A 24,385-nucleotide genomic window follows, 5' to 3' on the forward strand; every position below is an offset into this window, starting at 1 on the left:
TAATTTATATTTAGACGAAATATCTGCAAATTTTTAGCATTGAAAATTTAGGTGGTGAACTTGCTACACGCTGGTGGCTCAAACCTTAGTTTTGTGTCTGATGCTGTCCTTTGTAACATTCCCTCTTTCTAGACTATTTGCACCAGGCAACTAAACTAGGCTCAGGTTAGGAAAGACTGTTGCCATGGTAAATATAAGGTTAAAGTAACACTATTGACAAAGTTATAAAAAAGCAAATAATAACACGGTCCTTTGATGATGGAGGTAAATTCAATTATTAGGTGCAGAATGATCCAATGCCAATGTAAGTCCTAATGATACTGGGCTGCTTTTCTTGTCCATACAGTAGAGATCATTCTCCCATTGTCTGTGTGTCATGGCAGCACTCCACTTTACAAGGCTTGTTTACTAATAGTGTCATTGTGTGTCGTTGTGTATGATCCCCCACTGGCCTCACACCAACCAATGATGCCAGCTGTATTCAAATGGGCCAAGTGACCGGGGATTGAACCCAGACCCCCGATGCCAAGTTCACCTTGAATTAGTGCGACTTTGCATATTTAAACTGCTTAAGAGATCAATGCACAGACCTGGTGGCCAACAACCTTCCTCTCTATTTTGCTTTTGGAAAATGTTCCATTCAATTACACTGTATCTATTATTAATACTTGTTATTGTCGTTTTACTTTTGTTCTTCCTCTTTCCTAACTGAAAGTGGTGTGATTGTAACAAAGGAATTTCCCTTTTTTTGACAGTGTTCTAGTTGAAATGCTGCATTTCCATGTGTCACCAATTCAATGGTATAAGCACAGAAACATTTCCACAGTAAAATAGAAAATTACACCTCAATAAGCAGAAGACCAACTAGTAATTTTCTTTTCAGGGCTTGGACCATAACGGTGATATTTCATGCTTTGGATCCAGCACTTTTAGCTCAATTCAGTGTGCCACTATAATCAACAGTCGAGGGACTCGAGGCTTGTTGAGATTTAAAAGCTTTGTCACTGAAGCATGGTAAAAATGTTGAAAGCACAGGTAGGTTCATCTGAAATGACTGGGAATTAACATGAAATTAAATTTGCAGCAACAATACTGCAGACACCATGAACCATTCGTCTACAGTTATAAATGAAAGCACCTTAAGAACACTTCAGAAAAAAAGACTAGAATAAACTATTAAGCAAAGCTCATAAACTTAGATGAGACGTCCTAAAAGTTCAACCACAGGCAAACAGGCGGGAAGAAAAGACGACCAAAAACACATCTTCAAATTAAATTACAGGATATGTTGTTTGTCCATAACATGACACATATAAGTGATCTGAGGCCCCTATCAGCAGTACAATAAATCTGTTTGATGATATGACAACAGGACATGATTCGGTTAGAGTTTGTTGTTTGGGTTAAACAATAACTCCATTGAGGTTATAGGAGCTTTGTTGCCATGGTAACAGTAACAGCCAAAAGGTTACATTCATGGAAGGATCAACAGTAACTGTCAAATTAGAACAGGAAATGAACAATGGTCTTTCCATGTTAAAAATATTTTTGTGACTCATCTGTCCCTGAATTTTTCAATCTGCAGTTTGTATTGACTTGGTGCTCTTCAGGAAACCCTTTAGAATAGAACTGGTTGGTAAACTGGTTGGTAAAGGACCCTGTTTCAATTCTACCAAATTCTGGTGGCGAGTACACTGCTGACAAATCTCCATGCATAACGGGATGGATCACATTGGGAAAATAAGCTAAATCTCCAGTGGGTTGTGTGTGTTCCAGCCCCACTTTGTAACTTTAATTGATCAGACAGCTGGATTTCCACAGCTGGATTTCCACAGTATTTCATTTAAATATTCCCCAGTGCAGTTTATCCACACACTGTGATTATCATGTAGCTGAACATCTGGACACCATGCCAAACACTGTATCAAGCCTGACTGGAGAAGAATTACATGAATATAAAATAAATGCAAATTTGATTATTAAATGTATCCAAATGCTGTAGGACCTATTAAAAGAGAAACCTGTCCTAAAACAGGAAGCTGGGGCTGTGATGTGCCAACAGTTTAGACTCATGTTTGTCACCTCAGAAAGTACATTAGAAATATGAGAATGGGAGACATTGTAAAATGTTTTACTGACAAGGATCTCATATTATTTTGGGGTAATGGTTTTAATTAGGAGTTGGAAAGATAAAACACATAGTGTCCATTGACTCTTTCAAGAGACAATATTTATTTAAGCTTAACCAAGAGATTATATGATTGGTGATAGATCTTTGCTCAGTGCAACTCAAGAAAACAAAAGGAAAATTAAGAAAACATTTAGATAATTAAAAAAACAACTTGTGGTTAAAATACAGACAACACAATCAAATTGACATTAATACTCACGACAAATCTACCAAACGTGCTGCAAATATCAGAGACTTTCAATGCTTTATGACTTTCTAACTAATTGAAGTTGGCTACTGTGTAGTGGTGTTGGAAAAGTAGCTAACATAAAAACATTTTAAAATATATTTTCTTTATTTGTGATCACATGTCTACAACAATCTCAAAAGTCAGAAATCTTTGAGCAACATGTGTGTCCCAGCCGAGCTCCTCACTTTTTGTGTCCCCTGGAAACGTTTTCTTATTTGTGTTGTTGTGAGTCTTGGCAGCATGTTACCTGTTTAGCTGTGTTGTGATTTTTCTCATTAAGTTTATAAAAAAATATATCTGGAAGGTAATACAATTCTAACAGTATGTGAACTTTTTTAGGATACAGGGTTTTCATGGTTTCAATATTTTAATTTACTTATTCTTGGAAGAGTTTGCATCTTTGTCTGTCCTTGTTAATGTTGACTGAAGTAAGGCTTCTATAACTGCAACATCCCAAAAAATTCTGTTGGCACTTACAGTACACAGTATATATGTGTTAAAGCTACAGTTGTGGTCAGACAGCTGGGATTCTTCAATATGTCAAGGGAAACATAATTGTATGTATATGTATATTAGTTATAAATTGGTATATATTTCAGTTGTTAAATTATTATAGGCAAACTATGGTCACTCCAAAGTTGAATGTACGACTGCATGACTAACAAATACCTCGGCATATCCCACCTGGCAAATACAGGCCTCCACTTCTAGATTCTAAATCAGCTGACACCCTGCACATATTTTTGTTTATCAAGATAAAAGTGAATCACAACCCACTGCTGTCAATGTTTCAACATTTTCACTCACACCATGAGTGGGAAAATAAACCACAGTGGGTGGATTACTGAACTAGTTTGTCTCTTGGCACTGTACTTCTGAGAGCTGGTGAATACATAAAACCCTCACAAGCCTAACAGAGCAGAAGATTCATTAGAAGATGGTTTTCTATGCAAATTACCGTTTAAATAGCTTTTAATTAAAGGTTCAGAGTGTAGAATTTAGTGACATCTAGTGGTGACCTTGTATGTTGCAATTGAATACCCGTCACCTCACCCTCCCCTTCCAAACATGAAAGAGAGCCTGTGGCAGCCTTCAGTTGGCATAAAAACTCAAAATGTGTTTAGTTTGTCCAGTTTGGGCTACTGTAAAAAACATGGCGGCCTCCGTAGAGAGGACCCACTCCCGATCTCAATATAAAGGGTTCCATTCTAGGGTAAAAAAAACAACAATTCGTAAAATGTAGATGGAACACACTAGTTAAAAAAATCCCTAGGATTATTTTACAGTCAATTCCTGTCCATAAATCCCTTTCACCTAAATCTTATACTTTTAAATATATGCAGAACATGTTGTTGTAGTATTCGTTCAGTAGCCCAGTTCAGGTCTGCATTAGCCGAGCTGTGATAGCATGCCACTACAGTCTCACAGCAGGACATTGCTGCGCTGAGACCCGCGGCTGTGGTCCTCACCACTTGAACCTGTGTGGCTCTGAGAACAGTTTCAAGATCTTCCAATGTATCACAAGGGTTACCTAGTTTATACCGTTGTCTACGACATTAATAATGTATCAAAATTGCCTTGACAATGTTTACGTTCATAATGTGTCGGTAACATTAGATAAACCTCGGTTAAGATCCCCACTTCTGTTCTGACTTAACCTGCAAAATACCAGTAATTAGCTACACCTGGCATCTCTTCTGATAGCCCTGGTAAGGCTACAGCGATAAGCTAAGGAAAGCACCGGGCTACATAGGAACCCCAGGAAAGCTGCTCAAACAAGGGTTTCTGTGTGTGTGTGTGTGTGTGTGTGTGTGTGTGTGTGTGTGTGTGTGTGTGTGTGTGTGTGTGTGTGTGTGTGTGTGTGTGTGTGTGTGTGTGGACAAAATAACTAAACAAAGCAGGGACAGATTTTCACGAAACATGGTAGAAGTATTATTTGCGAGATGATTCACTTTTGGAGCCGATCAGACTGAGGTCAGGGTCAATGTCAACGAAACTATATGGCCAAAAAAACAAATTTGTTAAGATGTCTCCACAAAAAATATAGAGACAATCTATAGCCAAGATTAGAGACACAAACTAAAGATTATATAGTTTAATCAATCATTCATAATTATACGGTGTACACGTCACAAACATATCATTATGAAACAGTATTATCACAATATGAAATGGTCTCATTGGTGTATATTGACAGGTTATGCATCTGATTCATTGTGAGACAGTTATTGGTGAACCAGAATACCAAGGTGGAAATACTCAGCTATGTTTCTTTTACTGCTTATTTCACTTGTGTCTTGTATGATATAAAAAACAAGGTTAAAAGCAAAATTTCCATTGGGGGGGCTTTATATAAAAACAGGTGGTTGTTTGTATCATTAGTAAATATAACATGGAGGAATAGTACAAACAGAAACAGCCAGGGGCTCAGGCAACAAGCTCTTACCTGGTGTGATGGTCAGAGGAAATGGCGTGGATCGTCAGTGAGTTAGGACTTAGGCAGATGAATGATGAGGAGGAACAACTGTGCACTGTGTGATGCACGTTAACAGCCAATCAGAAGACACTAGTTCAAACTCGAATACACACGCCTGTGTAGAGCAAAATCTATGAACAAACACGAACCCGGCAGGTATCTCCACATGTTTAGCCACGATCTTAGAGAGCATGGTGCGTTTTTACAGGCCCATAGAACTTATCACTTATTGCTGCACCTTGTGTCTCCTCACACTGGAATCCTGTCTAGCTGCATCTACAATTGCTTGGCCACACCCTCACGTCATATAAACTATCAAGATTATCTAGTTAAAATGCAAAAATATTAATCAGACTAAATCACAATTTAAAAAAAAAAAGTGTAATTACAATATTTTTACATTCTCAGGATTACATGACGGAAAACTTTTTTCAAGTTCTTAGTGAAGTGTATACGTGTGACTGTGGTGGTGGGGGGGCAGACTATGATGAGTCCAGATGGAAGGTTCAAGAAGAAGCAGTCACCAAACTTTCCTCCAGTCTTGAAAGAATGTGCATCACTTCAGCTCCATAAATGTGCAAAACGAGATGGTCTATGTCCAGTGCAGTTCGCGCAAATCTAAAGTAAATTTACTACTATCCTCAACATCAATTCTGGGACTTAAGGTCAAAACATTTTCATTTACATCTGCCACAGTAGGTTGCTTGATAATAGTAGTAATGATTTTACTCCCACGCTAATGTACAAATGCTGAATATGCAGAATGCAAATGTTTGCACTGAAAATGTTATGAAATGTTTCAGAAGGGAAAAAAAGATGATGTGAAACTCAACATTTTATGGTTTGGTCCAGCAATACTTTCAATGTTTGATTTTGAAGTTATTACAGATTACAATCTTTTTATTTTGCAAATATAAAACCAATATCTACTCTCCTTTTAACTCCAGTTTGGTTTCCACCAACTCCTGAAACAAATATCAGGCTCTTTAGGTACTAAACTATAGTTCAACTATGTTCACCAGCCACCATCTAATTTTGCCTGTCTGCTGTTTGGTGCTGGGCTGGTGGTGTACAGTGGGTTCATCACATCTTTTTCACCGAAAACAGCTGAGTTCTGCTGCTCGACACCAGGTTGATGAGAGGGAAGTTTGTACGTCATAAAACCCAAAAAACTGAAGTCAAGTGACATTTGTTTGTGTTCATCATCAGTGTGTTGGACACATAACAGTCATTTGATTTATTGTTAATGTAATGGTTGGTGGGGTTTTAAGAGTAAAAGTGCCACTGCTTTGAATCAGGGGCCATTGTATCAGTACTATCACATTTGTTGATGGTCAAATGGTTCATTTAGCTCCTCTGAGGTGACAACAGTATAAGAATATGTATCATATTAAACATGGAGGTTAACTGGTGACTCTAAATGTATGTGTGGATGTGAGCATAAATAGTTCTGTATCTCTATATGTGAGCCCTGTGATAGGCTGGTGACCTGTGTGCCCCACCTCTTATCAGCAGGGATTAGATCCGTTCCTCCTGCAACCCTCAAAGGACGAGCAGTGTAGCTAATGGATGGATGGATGGATGTCTGCTGTTTGTGCAGCAAACAAGTGAAATGTCGACACATATATATATATATATATATATGTATATATGTAAAAACAAGGAAAAATCTAGGTATGTCTTATTCATGTATGTACTCTAGCAGAGGCCTGGTAGTTTTAGGGTTCTGTTCCTAGCAGTGCACTCTTCTGGACAGAGGCTTCAGATGTTGTACCTGGGATCTGCTAGAGCCACTCTCCCAGTTTGGGGGTCACAGCCCATAATGCTCCCACTATCACAGGGATCACATCGCATTTCACATTCCGCATCTATTCTAGCTGTTCTTTCAGCCCTTGGTACTTCTCACTCTTCTCATGCTCCTTTTCCCTCTGCAGGGATTGCCACATCTATCACTAATGCCATTTTCTGTTCTTCGTTCACCACCAGTATGTCTGGTTGGTTAGCCAGCAGGTGCTTGTCAGTCAGGAATCTGAAGTCCCACAGGATCTAAGCTCTATTGTTCTCAACCACCTTCAGTGGTTTGTCCCATGGGGACTTGGGTACATCTAATCTATACTCGGCACATATGTTCCTGTACACTATCCCAGCCACTTGGTTATGCCTCTCAGCCTGCATCTTTCACCCTGCTACTATAGTTCTGGACTGTCTCAGGGGCATCTTTGCACAGCCTGCACCTTGGGTCTTGTTTGCTGTGGTAGACCCTGGCCTCTATGGATCTTGTGCTTGGGGCCTGTTCTTGTGCTGCCATGATTAGTGCCTCTGTGCTGTCTGTCAGACCAGCATTTTCCAGCCATTGGTTGGATCTCTTGATATCAGCCACTTCCTCTATTTGTTGATGATACATGCGGTGCAGGGGCTTGTCCTTCCATGATGGTTCCTCTTCATCTTCCTCCTCATCATCAATGTGTTTCTGCTGTCTGCTGTCTTTCAGCTTGTCGTTTGGGGCCATCTTCCTGATGTAGTCCTGGATTTTCATTGACTAATCAATTCATGCATGGACTCTCGGCTGCAAATGCTGCATCACATTTGTAGATTCCGAACAATTCTGTAGATTCTGGTGGTGTGGATCAGTGAGTCTCGCTCACTCCTTGCATACAGCTTGATGTAATCCATGTAGAGGAGGAGGCTGATCTTTGCTCCGGTTGGCAATCGGAATTCATAGCCACTATGCAGAACAGCAGTGGGGACAGAGCTCCTCCTTGGTATATGCCGCACCTGATGTTGACCTGTGCAATTGGCTTTGAGTTGGCCTCCAAGGTTGTCTTCCACAGTCCCATAGAGTTGTTGATGAAGGCTCTTAGTGTCCTGTTGATGTTGTACAGTTCCAAGCGTTCCAGTATCGATGTGTGCGGCATCGAGTGGTAGGCTTTCTTGTAATCAGTCCAGGCGGTGCACAGACTGGTGTCTGATTCTGCAATCGCAAGCGATGATATGTGTATATATATATATATATATATATATATATTCACATTTTTCGTATAACTGGTGATTGTCTGACCCACTGAAACCGACTTGCTTTTCAAAGCTACTGATCCCCCCCTCCCTGTAAAATTAAATGGCATGGCCGTGTTTTCACCAGTAACAACCGTATAGCTCCAGGCTCTGGGGAACATTGGGCCCCCTCTGCTCACCCACAGGGGACACACTGCCATCACAGCTGCCTGCTGGTGGCATGCTGGATTGATGCTCCGGTCATTGGATTACAGAGTTTTTATGACGCTCAACAATCAGCTGCAGCTGTATCGCCGCATGTCAACGTGAGGAAGGGCCTGCTCACTTTGAGCAGAATGGTGAGGTTGTAAATCTGACACTGAGTGCAGACATCAAAAGGAAAAAGCAGCATTCAGCCCATGTGATTGTTTACACAGGCCCGACTGTATAAATGAAGGATGGTTAATAAAACTGCATGTCATGAAGACATTCCCAAGGGAACATCATTGCTTTAATCTCATTCTATATGGATGCCAAATGTAATCAGAAGTTTAGAAAGTACCTATTAATCTGGAATGGGTTCAGTTTAAAGGGAACATTGTTGGTCTACTCTTCAAAGTCCAACAGATAAAAGTTCCACACCTGTGAGAGTGAAGTAATGGGCTGTGTTCAGCTTGAATGGAGGAGGAGCAGCTGCGAGGCTGTGATGCAGATGGTAAGGGGCACGGCTGCGCATATAATCCTCAGTTGTCTGTGTGTCTGTGGGCCCTGCGGGCAGTAAATGATTAGCTGCTTTGAGTTTTTGTTTTAGTGGTGGATCCCCTGGGCTGCCGTCCAGCTTTGGTGCAGCAGCAGCTTTCATTTTGCTTGGTGAACGACCTGTGTGCTGAATGTCGTCCTCCTGTTGAATAACATGTCTATGCACATGTCCACATGCTTGCGAGCAAGAAATTCAAGTCCATGTTTTTGTCCAAAAACGCAAAAGGAATACTGTGGCAACTGCTTAAGTGATCAGGCTTGTCCGAGCCAAATTGATCTTTGTAAGTGGTTGATTACTATAACCAAATTGTGTTGCTTCTGTATGACAGTCCCAGAACTTGAGGGAAAGGTAACAACGGCTTTTAAAATAGGAGCGGTATCATGCCTGCACGCACACACACTCACTTTTCTCTCTCTCTCTCTCTCTCTCTCTCTCTCGCTGACTGGCAGACACACACACACACACACACACACACACACAACACACTGACTCAGGTGACTTCTCTGACCCTCTTCAGTTTAAACGTTGATTTGTTCGAAATGACGCTACAATATCAACACTGATCATCACATAATGATCGATACTTTTCTTCCATTAGTTAAATTTTCCTTCATGGATGCACATTCATTGATTAATTCAGCTCGCCTCTCGCGCTGACATACACCGACACACACAAACCGTGTCAGTGAATGGAGAGCGGGAGGAGATGGCGGGACGCGCTCGGTTTGGCTCGATTCGGTTGGCAGTGCGCAACGCAAATGATCGTCACAGAGAGGAGCAGTAAATTACTGACAGTCAGTAAAAACTGAATATAAAAAAAAGTATCACTGCAAGTGGACTACCTGATCACTATAACCAAATTTGGTTTTGCATTTGTACAGGGATGATTCCCTCCCAAGCTTTTTTGATCCATATAAACGGTTGATTAGTATATCCTTGATCACTTTATCTGGTTTCCACTTTTTAACTGTATATGTGTTCTGTTGTTATGACACACACTGTTAACTTGTCGTACATTATGAATGGAATGTATGCAACCACAACCAAGCGGTGGTAGCAGAATTAAGGTGAATATGTACTGAATGTAATCCATGTGTAATAAAGGTGTACATATTTTTTTTAGTGATTCCCAAGCTTCAGTTTAACTCGCTATTCTTTCAGCTTTTGCCAATTTTCTCCTCCATCACGAGAGAATCCGAGAGAAGCACCTGAGGGCCGCTGTCTAATTATGTGTGATAATGCAATATTTTAAAAAGGACAAAGATAAAAAAAAAAGCATTAGGGATGACAGAATTGAAAAGATCAGTATGAAACATGTGCATCGGTGCAAACTCCTTCTGGCATGTGCTCATCCATAAACAAGTCAGTGTTTTGGACACAACACAGTCGTAAGGAATAAATCGAAAAAGTGGGATTTTATGAAAACAACCTGAAAAAAAGTGTGCGCTTGGAAATAAACAGCATTATCAGATTTCTCTGCCATGTGTATGTGGCCTTTAAAGAAACCATGTGGTGCAAGGTGTGAACTGACATGCTTCTTATTTTAACCCATAGACCCCACAGACCCATGGCAGATCGGAGTTACATGTAAACCTCACTAACCTCCATAGACCAAAAAGTGCAGGGATATAGTTTTGTATTTTTGTTAATTCCAAGCTTATTCTTTCATTTGGTATCAAGTGTTATACATCCAATGATTCAATGGAACCTACACTTTCTTTCTAGTGCACTGTAAAGTCACAGCATTACTGTGATGTGAGCATTCCATCTCTGACAAATCAGACCCTTGACCACCTCCATAGTCAACCAGGGATTTATTTTCCTACTGTTGTATTTAGGTGTTTTGGAACTCGGTGCAAAAACACCTTTTCCTCAACAAGGTACAGCTCATTGACCTCTGGGTTATGACACAAGGGGGCAAACCACTACAGGCCTCGTCATACACTCACATGTTCGTATCAAAATGGGGCTCAGTGCAAGAAAATGTCCTCTCCAGTGAGACAACAGTACTCTGCTTCTGTAGCACGTGTTTGCACGTGTGGTACATCAGCATGTGTTGCATCTATGCTATACGCAAGGGAATCAATATAATATATCAGTTCCTTTGAGGTGGTGAATCTCATCGCAAGTGGATGGCACTCGCACCATATGCACGTGCATCAGAATCCAGAGTCAAATGCTCCCTGACACTCATACAATAAAGCAAAGAGCCTAGCAGGGCCTCCCAGAGTTTCTAGAGGTGCAACTACACTGCCAAAGTTCTTACAGAAGCCTCGATAATAACCACATATTCACACAAACCTGCAGAGCTCCTGCTGGGTTTTTGGCCAGTAGAAAGCATACCTGCCCTTACCACACCTGCTTTCCCCAGTATGGGGCCGCAGACCTGTCAAACTCACATTTGGTGGCATTCAAAGTTAAAGGGGCACTCTCCAAATGGCAAAATACCTCCTGCAAGGTATCTACATGTGACACTAGACAGGACCATGTTGGATTTTGGGAGGTGCATTTCTTAACCCAAATGGCATGACTGTGTACTGAATGAAATGATCAGGGGTGACAGAAGTTAGATGGAGAAGCGTAACAAGTTCTGAGGGAGAAGCGTAACAAGTATTCTGACATGGAAAAGCTCCTAGTTGTTCAAGGTAGATTGAAATACGATCCAGGAAGTCCAGTTGAGTAACAGATTGAGACTTTACCAAAGCTGTCATGGTGGCAACTTTTTGTCTTGTGTCAAGACTGTCACGAGGATGATGTTGTGTGTTACAATGTAATCTGCCGGGAATGTGGGCCTGAATGTATTGAATTGGCCTGCTGTCCTCTGCCTTGTTGTTACTGGCTCTACTGAGATGAAGCTCTTTCACCAAATATGTTTATTCCTCACAAGGAAAAAGTAAAAAGTAAAAAAAAAACTCCAATCTGCCATGTAACTGAGACCAACCACCTGAATCATCAGACTTTCCCTTTGAGCACAGACATCTCTACGTGTGCATCCATATGCATGCATGCATGCGTGCATGTGTGTGTGTGTGTGTGTGTGCTGATGAGATGGTTTCCTCACAAACAGCTGGCGGTCCCTGCACCCCGAGAGCCAGGTTAGTCTGCGGCAGCCTCAGCAGCAGGCAGGAAGAGAGGGAAAAGCAGCAGGAGGAGGAGGAGCGGGAGGAGAAGGAGGGGGAGAAGGAAGCGGGGGAGGAGCTGAGGGACGGAAGCAAGGGACAGAAGAGGAGAGAAAGGAGCAGGAGGCAGAGGAGGAGAGGGAGGAAGGGGACAACCATGGTAATCATGGAAATCTAACAGACTAGAATGGGGGTGACAGAGAAATGTTGAGCTGAAAGGCGATGAGGCGTGTGATTCAGGCCAAAATCAGTTTTCTGAAAGATTTAACTAATTAGTGTGAGTAATTTTCCTATTCTAACTTATATTTAACACGCTGTCTCTTTTGAGGCAGAGATTCATATCTCTATATGTCCGACACTCAGACAGTGACAACTTTACTCATGCAGATATTTGAGAAATCCTTTTGTTTGACATCTTATCGCTGAAAAGTATTTAATACATTTTATACAATCAGGTCCGACCATTATTAAAATTACATTATTACTATTTTATAATCACTTGGCACAAAAAACAGGATCACAACACAAATATAAACAAAGCTCCTTCAAGAGTGAAAACGTACAAGTTATATAATCTAAATCTAAATACAATTGCTATTAATTTTATAACAAAAATGTGCTCATTTGTCCATTGACAAATCATCTGTTTGTTGGGTGAACAAGCTTGCATGTTTTTTTTTGGGGGGGGGGGTGCACCCTTTAATGCCTGTACCCTACAGTCCTGTGGTATTTAATGTGATTACAATTATAGGTCACAGTCATGGCAACAGGAGCAGCGCTGCACCCAAGTGTCATCTGAGCCTGAGCAGACAATCAGGACTCATTTCTTTTAAAAATTCTTTGAATTCTTATGTGTTTGGACAAATACTACTTCATACCTACTGCACTGACCCTGGATTTCAATTTCGTGGAGCTCCATTTTCTGTTTTTGTGTTTCAAGCAAGTTCATGTTTTGCAGAGGGCCACCTCCTGTAATTTGGTTAGTCACTAAAGAACATGGCAGTTTTTTTTTATACACCTACACTCCTGACGACACAGCCTTTGAGATGTTGGGGCATTTTTACTTTTGTGCAATTTATGGAAGTTAGCTACACTAGTTACTTGTACTAAGTTAGACTAAGTTCCCAGAGCTGCTTCTGTACTTGGTGCACAGAGACAGAAGTGATCTCTCTTCATATGTGTCTGTGGATCTGAACAGCTTCTCTGAAATAAGCAAGTTGCCAGGTATCAGTGATGATGGAACGTACGGAAATAATGTGAAGGGAACATACAAGAAAGACAGAAAATAAGGGACAGAGGTTTCATATTCTTGGTAGATAAATCAAAAAGGTCTGTGCTTTGTAAAGTTATCAAATGTTTATTCATATTTTGATTAAAATTATTAACAAGTGTATTTTTTTTTCTGACAGTGCTTGGTGTATTTCAACCTGTTTAGTAAATGCAGTAATCTCAAAAACACATACGTATGTTGTTAACATGTCTCTTTTACCTTTAAAAATACTATTAACAGTTCCTCGAATGTATCAGGGGGCGTGTGGCTCACTATATGAAGACTAGCTGCTACTTTGGCTCCTTTCTAATGTTACAGAAAAGAAGTAATTATAAAATGCAAATTGCAGGATGTGCACTGTCAAGCATGTGAAACACAACAAAAAGATGCTTTGCACCACATTTTTCAACTTGACACTTGCAGCATCACGGCGAGAAAACAACCCCCATAATGCAAAAAAAGTTGGTGGTATTCAATTATATAGGAAGCCGGCAGCAATGAAACAAAATATATGGTTGATTCGCGCAATGAAAGAAAAAAATATATGCTTCATTTTCACTGATAAGCCTGATGCAAATGAGCACTGGACTGTGAGATCCACAGGCTACACATTACAGTGCATCTCTAATTTAAATTTTTAGAGTTAGATCCTTATATTGGTTTTCAGGTATTGGCCTTTTTTAAATATCTTATATGATATGATCAACGTTCCTGCTTGAGGAGCGTTGCACTTACAGTTCTTATGGCAATAAGTATTTCTTAGCTGGCACACTGCAGGTGGCTAAAAGTGTTTGGAGTGGCATTGGATTATAGGTGGAATTGGAATGAGCCAAGAAATTAAATGCCCACCCAGTATCCTTGGAATTATGCTCACGCTGGACAATTCACAAGATTAAGGTCCACTTCAGGTTTGCAATTTAAAAACTAAAGTCATTAGTTTGTTGGATGCGTATCTGTACTTTCACCATGGTTAATTTCCCCCAAACCATCAACTCTGTCTTATCTAACCTTATCACAAGCAAATACAACCTTTTTATTTAATACATTAAAAAATTCTTAGTCAATATCAACCTTGTTTCCTCTTATACAACTTTACAAATGACTTGGCCGGTGTTCATTTAATTCACAAATCAGATAAAACAATGAAATTATCTGTGAGATGGATCAATACACTGATCACTGCCTTCTTCTACTGCCTCATTGCCAGCTCGTTATAGTAGCAGATTATTTTCATATTCCAGATAAAATGCTGTTAATCTTGACTGAAAAGAAGAGGCAGCATATTTGATATTCGCCTTCAGAGCTACCATATTTGATCTTTTTTTTGAAAATTAGAAGCAAGCATTTGAAGATTATTCAGTAATTTATGTCCACACATTTTGAGCTTCTGCTGTTGGATGACATACATTTGGCCTTTCAACAGTTCAACATTTATAAGTGGGAACAGTAGTTGTCTCTGGGGTGACAGGTTTCCTCTGGTTAAACGCTGCTCAGATCTCGATTTGATTTTTCTACTCTCAGTGGCGTGCAGGGGAAGAGGACCAATCAGGAACTTTGAAGGCTAGCAGACTGTCCATAATGCAGATTTCAGTGAACGTAACAAACAAGCAGCACTGTTGTGTTTGCCCATTGTGGTTATCACTGGCAGCCACGTACGGCTTTTCCTTCAGGCTGGGCTGCTGGTGAGACAGGAGCTGTAAGTGCATCATTGAACGTGTTTGAACTGTGAGCAGGTTTAGTTATGGAGCACATCAAAGAGATTGTAGACTTTCCCCCGACCGCCATCAGAGACTAGAGACCCACTCACCCAGAAATTAAACTTCCTTTAAACTGCTGATAACCCACTTCAAAGAATTTAATTAATCTGGGTTTCAGTGGAGAGCTGTGCTCCTCAACGGTCGCCTAAATACCTTTTCACAAGTGTTTTCAGTCAACAAAGAGGTTAGCGAATCAGCTTTAAAACGGCCTTCAGACACCAATAATAGTCGAACCCTGCGTTGTAGCAATCAAGTGATTCTATTTTGTCTAAATTCTCAGGAAATAACTGTGCAGACCCAAGCAAACAAGTGACAAGTGTGTCAATGATTGTGCTCCACAAGGCAGAGTGCAGAACACAAGACAGGAGTGGTGTTTGTGCATAAAATAGAGTGCAAGCATTCCAATGTCAGCACAACTGTACAAGTGAAATGTAGCAATTTGAATGGAGAAGCCCCGAGTCTGAAACAAAAAAAGGAATTAAAACCCTGATCTCTGCTGCGTGGTGTCTGCTGGTATTCATGGTGTCTATTTATTTAGCTTGTCCTGAACAGATGAATAACGTCGTGTGGGAGTTGGAGTGGTGCTGGTTTGGACCTCACGCTGTCTGTCTTATCTCATATCTGCTCTATGAGAACTGGGTGGATTTACAGTTGAAATCCCCTTAAAGGTTTGGGAAATTGTGAATGTCATTTTTGAACTTTGAACTTTTTTTAAACTATCGATGCTAATATTAATAATCTTAATATATCTTCCCAGTAAAAACATTATTCTGCATTCATGAATTATTAGAAAAAATGTGTTTCCGAATGTACAAATTCACGTGTTCCCCCTCAAGTTGAAACAACATCTCAGGAAGTTCTTGAGGTTCCTTTATACAACTTCTTGAATTTTTTACGTCATATAGCCGCAATAAAAATATAGTGGATGGAAATTAAAGTGAGAAACTCTTGGGTAATAAATACATTTTGTTTTCTTTTTTTAGCCAACAGTAAATTTGTAAAATGGTACTAGCTGGTAATCATTAGATTTTGTCTCCACAGAGATACAGGTTGTTTGTTATGGCTGTAACCCTGCTAATAAGTTTAAGTGTAAATAAAATGCTCTGTGCAATAAAATACATTTTGTAATGTCTCTGTCATTTCCACTTTCTGACTTAATAAAAGCACATTAACACACCACAATCCGAAGACTGACTTCCCAACTCAGAACACTGGATCATCCAAGGGGCACATGAATGCAGCATTAATTTGGACCGCTGATGCCAACACGACTGCCTGCACCAACCTGAAGAAATAACCAGTGGATGTACACATGAACATCGATGTCAGTGTTTTCTACCTGTGGTGTTTTCGTGAATTGGGGGCACAGCAATGTCTGTCCAAGAGGCAATAAGGCAACCAGCGGTCGCCTCCATAATGTAACATGTAATGTACCCCAGGCAATAAGCATGTAAAGAGCACATTATGTACCTCTTGAGCACCATGCAGCCTTAATGCCAGAAGTACATCACCCCTGACAATAATACAGAGCAACAACTAATGTACCCCAAGCAGTTTTGTTGCCCACGATACACGGTGCAGACTCCTGCCTGCATCGGACATACCTCAGACAACAAGGCTGACAGGGTTGCATCATGTTCCTTATTGCCCAGGTAGACCAACAGTGTTCCCCTTAATACCAAGTGTATATTACATGTACAGTATGTACTTGTAGCATGCTACTTCAAATATATGGAAATCGAGAGGGTTTTAATGTGATATTGTCTGTGTACAGGTTAGTAAAATACATTTTCACGTTGAAATGAATTTTCTCTCTTGATGTTTACTCATCTTTCATTTAGCTTCTTCCCCTAATATTTGTTTTGCCCATTATGTATCATTATCTTACCATTTTATTTGATCTCATCATGCTTATGTTTGTTGTACGTGAACACATAATATCATACGCCCACAGTTAACAGACATGGGGACATGGGGGGGTAATGTATGACTGCTGTTACTGCTCTAAATTCTTCTTTTAGCACAAACTCAATAAAAATAAATTGTTATTGTTTTACCTTTATTCATTTAAACTAATATTTTAAAGGTCCAGGATTTCTGGACATATAGTGGATTATTATATTTTCAATTTCTGCCTATAGATGCCTCTTACCTGAATCTTACACACCGGACTTTTTAAATATAATACAGTTAAACAAGTACAAGTTAACTTTACTTTTTACATGTTGAGATTTCAAGAGATTTGTTGATGATGATACCTTCCATGCAACTTTAAGCAATCTCAGAATACAGTGTCAGATTTGTGATATTGTGTGCCATCTTAATTGTGTACTAGAATCATAAATTCAGCCCTTAAAATCTGAGCAGGATATTTTTTTCTTATAATTTGAGTTGATCTAGAATTTCCATAAGTTGAAAGCTACTCATCATGATTGTTTCACCCCCGGGCATGTTTGCCTGTTCATGTAATTGAATGTTGTGTAGGAGGCAGTGTGACTGCGGGTCACGGACACATTTCAGCAGGTAAATAGAAATGTGATGAAGTATCTTTATTAACCCTGGTTATCAAGGCCTTTTCACTTATTAGTTGTGCTTTCAAAACATATCTCCAGGCTTTTGGCCGTGTGAACGTGTGTTTATGTTTAATTTCTATAATGTGCATTCATACCTGTGTATTAACATGTGTGAGTGTTGTGAGTGTCGTCCCTTCATAAAATGACTGGGCCCCTCGGCCAAGTTAAAACATTGTTTAATCAACACAATCAAATTTTGAAAGAAACTGTCTAGTATCAGATATATAAATAACTGCAGAAATAAAAAAATAAAAAAACATTTTTTTTCCTTTTTAAAGAAACATCTCAAATGTGAATTTTCTTCCAGCAATAATATACAGTTTCTTCTCTATGGAATTTGTGGCATAATGTCGCTCTGTTCCTTTCATAACTCTTCTCTATTAAATGTCTGCTTTTACAACGATTATGGTGATAAAACTACATATATTAAACGTGTGACATAGTCATGTTATTTATATTAGCTTCAGGCTAACAGCTTGTATGCTATAATGCTAGCATCTATCTCCCATTAGACTGATGCAATAGAAATAACAATTACTGCCATTTTGACTGTTTATGCAAAGTTAATCCTTCATTGTACAAAAATGTGACATAAAAAGTTTAATAATTACACATAGATTTATAATGATACATATATAATACAAACTATGCTATATAAAGTTAAAGAGTTATTTGCTTCAGCAGGTACTTATGTAGTAAAATCCGTGTGGATACAGTTGCAGCTTCATAAAAACACCAGACCCTGTGTAAAATTAGTGAAGCACTTTAGATATGATTGGCTGCATCAGAAATAATATAAGCTTCAGCCACAGCATCAATTGAATGTACTTATATTTTGTATAGTGTCCTACAATGAGTTGTTGAACATGACCAATGAGATTAGATTTCAATTGCCGATCCCCCAGGCACATGTACTCAAGGAGTAATTTCATTTTTTCCATTTATAGTTATATGTATGTACAGTTGCCCTGCAGTATTTCTCCAATGGTGCAGGTGATTGTATCAGCAACTATACAGTGTCACGGTGTTTTCCGGGAAGCTCCAGTCTTGTGTTGTGTTACTGCACTGATCTAGAAAAGCTCCTGTATGTGTGAGCTAAACGAGGATAGCTGCAGTAAAGGCAGGATGACAGTTTGCAGAGTGGAAATGGACAGTGGAAGTGATTGGGGGGAGGTGCGGGTTAGTGGATGTGGCTGCTGAAGACGTGGGTCATGCACCAGAGCAAACATTTGCAGTGCGAAGTGTTCATGGTCCAACTGTATATTACTACCAGCGCTCCAATCATGTTCCCATTCCCTCGGGAGTGTCAGAAAGAAAAACACAATTCAGTAGTTTTGGGAAGTTTTAGATCATGTTAGATTACAATAGAAAAAAAAGTTTCTGGAGTTTCACTTGAGGTCATTTGAGATGGTGGTTAAAGTCTAGCTTGGATCCATGGTGACAGCAGAATTCCTCACGTTTCTTATCTCGTTGTCGCCATTGGGCCTATGTGAATAAATGCAAAGAAACCAAACCTTATCTTACTGCATATGAAATAGCACTGTCATTATAGTGAGTCTCCACAAATTGCCAAAAAAAGGTTATCTATTTAATCTATTTATTAGAAAGTATAAAATGAATATATTTGGCATATATTTTGTTTCATTTTGTTAACATTTATTTATCTTTTTGTCTTTGCCATGAGACTATCTTCCATGGCAAACGTGGTTATGGTAAGAAATTCTGCTATCATTGTTTTAAGTAACAAAGCAAAGATGACTGTCAGAGGTGTTGCTTACCTTTTCAAGTTGTGCGTTCTGTTTGGACTTGTAGATGAACTCCCCCACAGCCACGAACACGGAGAGGACAAGTCCGGCGGCGAGGACGATGAAGATCCCTCCGATGTTCTGCACTCCGAGGGCGCTGGCCTCCTTGCTCTCCTCCTCTGGACAGCCGTTTCCTCTCCACCACTTCTCCTTCATCATGTGCAGCTTCCCTTCCTCCTGAAGCTGCAGGATGGCAATAGTGATCCTATCCCTGTACGGAGAGCCTGAAGGACCAAAAAGACGAGGTCAGCGTGAGCAACCAACATGACCAGATCAGTGCCTTTATCTTGTCTGTAAGGGGACAACATGGTTTGCTAGCGTTACTGAATACTGACTCGGATGATCAATCAATTTCTAGTTTTAGTATTGAGTGCATAACCCAGGGTTATGTTTCAAGTAACAGTTAAAGCAGACTGCTGTTTGTTTCTCTTGACTTTTATCCTTGACTGTTCTACAAGCATTTCCGCGCATTTGTTTTTGTAACCATGGTGACAAGGGTCTTTGTATGTTGTCCTTAGGTACGATCTTTAATAAACATATTTTAGATTATCATTTTGTCGACGAAGATTTCACAAAACCTCCTTAAACTCAACAATGACAAAACAGTCAGTGGCAGTTGTTGTTGAAATGTGGGTGTTCTATTTGATTCAGCTGTTCCGATGACCGTGTCAAGAAGGTTGTGTCGTCCCTTTTTCAATTTAAGATTATTTCAAAAATGTAATCATTTACAGTGTGAAAACAGACTTATACAGATTTATCCATGCTTTTATTTTTTTCCTGCTAGATTTCTGAAATGCCTTCTTCAGGTATTGCTCAGGATTCCCTCCATCACCATCAGTTGGTCCGAAATGCTGCTGCTGGTGCTGCTGGGATTGTAACTGGTTCAAGAGAATGTGATCATGTAACATCAATTCTGGTCTCCCTACACTGTCAGTCACTGGTAAGGTTCCAATGGGTCAGGTTGGTAAACCTCTGTGGGTCAAATCAAAGGGTTGGGACAAACATGGTTGTTTAGGTTGAACAGCTTCTTGTAAAGTTTCCTTAAAGCTTTGTCTCCCTATTGCTGTCCGCACATCCTGCTAATTGGTATTTGGCTTCATGTGTCCCATATTTTCCAACTGAGTCTGTAATTTGAAAAAAAGTTTTGATGTCCAGAAAGTGGAGCAAACTAGGAAGCATTGCTCATTTAAAAATTAAGCTATTTAAGCTATTAAAGTACTTCATTAGCTTAAATTTAAAATTTAAGCTATTACGAAGCTTTAAATTTTGACAAGAACCCTTACTGTCCTCAAAGGCCTCTCAGGTTTAATTTTAGCTATAATAGCCCCTCAGTTATGAAACATACTTATACTTAGCTGACTGTGCCATCAGGTCTGGTAGCACTTTGTGTTTTCCAGGCCTTTTTTCTAGTATGCATATAATTGTATCCAATATTTATCCAATAGTTGGGTTAAAGGGCAAATACCGCCATTATAAATACCATCGTTATTGCTTTCTACCATAAACATTCAATGTTTTCTGCTCTATTTATTTAATGCTGTGGTTATAGAGCCTCTTCTGTCCCTGATGTTCCCAAATCTGTAAAGCACCGTTTTACACCTTCATTTCTGTATCTAGTTGGCTTTACTGTGTATTGGAGAATTTCATTCAAAAGCCCCTTTATGTTTCAGTATGCACTAATGGTAATGTTACACATTATCATTAATATTTTACAATGTTAGACATGCACAATGAAAAAAGTGGAATGACTGAAATGTCATGCCATTTGTTCCCATTAGCGCAACAACAGTAAACCAAAAATACATCAATGGGGACTCATAGTTCCACTCATTCTACCTCTATAGTGGTCTAATTAAAACCAGTTGCCACGCTTAATCCGTGCTAATGTTTTCACTGTGAGCTTTCCCAGGCTTAATAAGTGAACATTCCCAAAGCAAGCTTCGTAATGTTCCCTTCTGCCCATGTGAGATGTCCGCAGAGCGCCCAATGAATTCTCCCCTCTTTTCGGGGTTTTCCCAGCAACACCTGCACCTTTTAATCCTGCCGTTCTCCACTCAGATAAAGCACTCCAGCACCTTCCCCTGCTCTGCTGATGATCAAAACCAGTCACATGTTGAGATCCCTGATTAAAGCTGAAGGGTAAAGACTTGTAAGAAAAACAAACTCACACTCCTCAAACCTCCCTGTGGTACAGCCTATATGCTGCAATCAGGATGTTAATGCCGCTTGACTAATTTAAAAAAAAAAAGAAAGAAAAAAACAACTTATAACACCTATTATCACAAACACTTAAAATGAACTCTCCCTTGAGCACTGAGAGGGAAAACATGTTTAGATTAGAAAACATTATGGTTGTGTAGCTCTGGCGGAGCAGCAGTCTGTGATTAGTAGTTAGTATGCAGCACCAGTTAGCTACCATATTATTTAGTGGCCCCAACAGACTCTAAAAAGTGACAATAATAAAGTGCGCTCCCGTGTTGGAGCTTTGAGCTGCAGCTCTCAGCCGGTTGGTGTGGCTGCTGTCACATGTCCGCGTTCCTAAACATCTCCTCTGCCCTTCATCTCCACTAAAGGGCTTCCGGCATCGGACTCTTTATTTCAGAGCAAGCCGCCAAGCGTGTTTCGAAAGCATCTATCACCATGGTGATGGTGAATGTGGATTGTGCTCCGGTCCTTGTTATTCACTGTCATCTGGAGTAGGTGCGTTCCCTTCAGCTCCCGAGTGGAACAATAAGCCAACGCGTGTCAGATAAATCACTCGCTACAACAAGAAACAGGCAGCCTTGAAACTGGGCCCACTCTGCCTGATCAAAACAAATGTGCAGGATGAAAATGATTACTGTGTCATACAGTCAGGACCTGTGCTGCGCTCTGCCAGCCGCGTTTTTTTTGGCAAAAGTTGTGTAACCCATATTCACATGAGCATGAAAAGGGTGAACGATCGAATGCCTCCTGACCGCCTGGCTGTCGCTGTGCGGAAAAGAGAGCAACAGTATTTCCTTCGTCAGTGGGTTTTATGTCAGAGTTGTGAAATATACTGCACAGCGTCAGATCTTCCACCATTTTCATATGGGGAGCCAGATGGCGTTGTGAGCTCGGCCTTGGCTCTGATACTTCAAGGTTCTGTCAACATCACAGCCTTTATACTTGCTCCCTCTATGGATTCTTCTGTTCCCTCCACACAACAAGTTTGTTCATGCACAATAATTCATTTTTAGAGACACACAAGCGCTGATACCGCTCTAGTCAAGTTTACCTTAAGACTTAATACTTACCACTGATGTAGGCTCCATTGTAATTTTCTTTGGCCTTTGACAAATTGGACCCCAATGTCTTCATCAGCCATCTGAAAAACTACTGTTTGTTGGCGGCAGTGATCTGGCTCTTGGTTCATCTCATATCTGTCAAACAGGTCCTTCTCTGTTGTGCTTGGGGACGACTACTACCTGCTCTCTTCATCCTAATGGGCTTATTCCTGGTTCCCATTCATTCACCGTGTGCATGCTACCACTGGGACAAATCGTGCATCGACAATAAATTGATTTGAATTGCTATTTGGACGATACTCCACTGTATGTTGGTGCCACAATTGTGTCATCTATTATCCTGCTTCAAAAGTGAAGTAGGTCTAATAACTTCCTGCAGTTAAATGGTCCTGGTCCAAGATGGAGCTGCATGAATCTGACACACTGAAATAATCTGTAGAACAGTTAATCTAACACACCTTGTTTTTTTATCAGCTTTTTGTCTCAAATGTTGAAAGTAATGGTTTCAAGATATAAGGTTTAACAGCTTAATTTTTAATGATTGCAGAATGAAACCGTAACCTACAATGAAACACTATCTTATGCTCTTTTGAAGCCACACAAACACTTGTGGTTGCAAATTGATCTTACAGACTGGGAATTTTTCTCTCACAAACTATACTGACAGTGGTGTGCAGAGAGCACACAAACCAACAACAGCCAAGTTTAATCTAGGCCTGTTAACAGCTCAACTATTTAAAGCTAATTCGACAAACCACCTGCATGTTTCTAACCGGTGACAGTGACGCTCAGCACCAAGTGAAAATAAGATGCTGAATGTTTTCTACACTGCTTTTTGCTAATGATTATTAGCATATGAGCAGAGTAAACCTTTGCTCTCAAAACAGCCTTAGGCACGAATTCCACAAGACGTCGGAAAAAGTCCTCTGAGATTCCGCTCAGTGTTGCCTTGACTGCATAAGATACAGTAATTTGTCAGCTGCACATGTTACTGACAATGTGTTCTACCACGTCCCAAATCCATCCATCCATCTCATGTTACTACCTGATTACTACCTGCCTCACAGTGACAACAAAGTAAATAGTCCGGCACATAAATACCCTTAATAACACAACTGGCCTTCACTTAGTTTTTTGTAAAGCAAGTCCGGTCAGGAAATAATGTCCAGAGTCCCCTTGAGGGACATATGCTGTCAGGTAAAGTCATCGACCTCCTTGCACATGTTCAAATCACATACTGATCACATGCTGCATTATTATAATTCTTTTCTAAACTGTAAATAGCAACTAACAAACAAAAATAGATATTTTGAAATTGAGATGTTTAAATAAGATATTTTTAATCATACATGATGCATCAGATATATATATATATATATATATTTCTGACTACAACTTATTGTGGTACTTTTCTACTCATCCTCTACCCTCCTATACTCACTGTATCTGCATAAAGCTCTCAACATCTGATTGAACGCTCATTGTACAATATGTTGTATCGTGGAATTTACATCTTTAATTGGATTAATTTAATTATTAAAACAACGTCAGACGTAAATCTTAAAATCTAAAACATAATGGAATTCACACCAAAATTAGAGTAAAGAGTATTGAAGTGCATTTTTTCGATGACAATGACATCATGGGGTTAATCAGATGGCAGAGATTCAAGACTTTGGGAAATGAAAAGTATATTTTGCATTTTTGTTTACATTTTGCTGAGAATCTGGTTTCACCTGTTGCTGTTTGAATGTAAATGCAGCTGTCCACACAGTGCTGTGTTTAGGTAAGACTGAAAATATACTGAGCATCTTGCCGTCAGTCGGTCTGGGTGGTAGTTGGCAGAATGTAAATCACAGGCCTTTGCATGTATGTCCATAAAAGAGCCATTTAATTTGTCAACTCAGGGGAGTGTAGAGCGGAGCAGGCCGTACTCAATCCAGAATGA

At 39.9% G+C, this 24,385-nt stretch overlaps 1 protein-coding gene across 5 annotated transcripts in view; it reads right to left on the minus strand.

The window, feature by feature from the left end:
• The window catches only part of grik2 (glutamate receptor, ionotropic, kainate 2), a 231,719-nt gene that overhangs the window by 2,382 nt on the left and 204,952 nt on the right, over positions 1-24,385 (minus strand). For 2 of the 5 annotated variants that reach the window (XM_035164271.1, XM_035164272.1), the window contains 2 exons: positions 19,145-19,395; positions 18,824-18,851 (listed from right to left, as the gene is read on the minus strand). In XM_035164271.1, the coding sequence (XP_035020162.1) occupies positions 18,824-18,851; positions 19,145-19,395 (279 nt within the window). Of the gene's footprint in view, positions 1-11,708; positions 11,846-18,758; positions 18,852-19,144; positions 19,396-24,385 lie in introns of all 5 variants that reach the window. The other 3 variants (XM_035164274.1, XM_035164275.1, XM_035164273.1) reach the window with 3 other exon arrangements.

The sequence above is a fragment of the Hippoglossus stenolepis genome, chromosome 8 (genome assembly GCF_022539355.2).
Source record: "Hippoglossus stenolepis isolate QCI-W04-F060 chromosome 8, HSTE1.2, whole genome shotgun sequence".
Classification (NCBI taxonomy): domain Eukaryota; kingdom Metazoa; phylum Chordata; class Actinopteri; order Pleuronectiformes; family Pleuronectidae; genus Hippoglossus; species Hippoglossus stenolepis.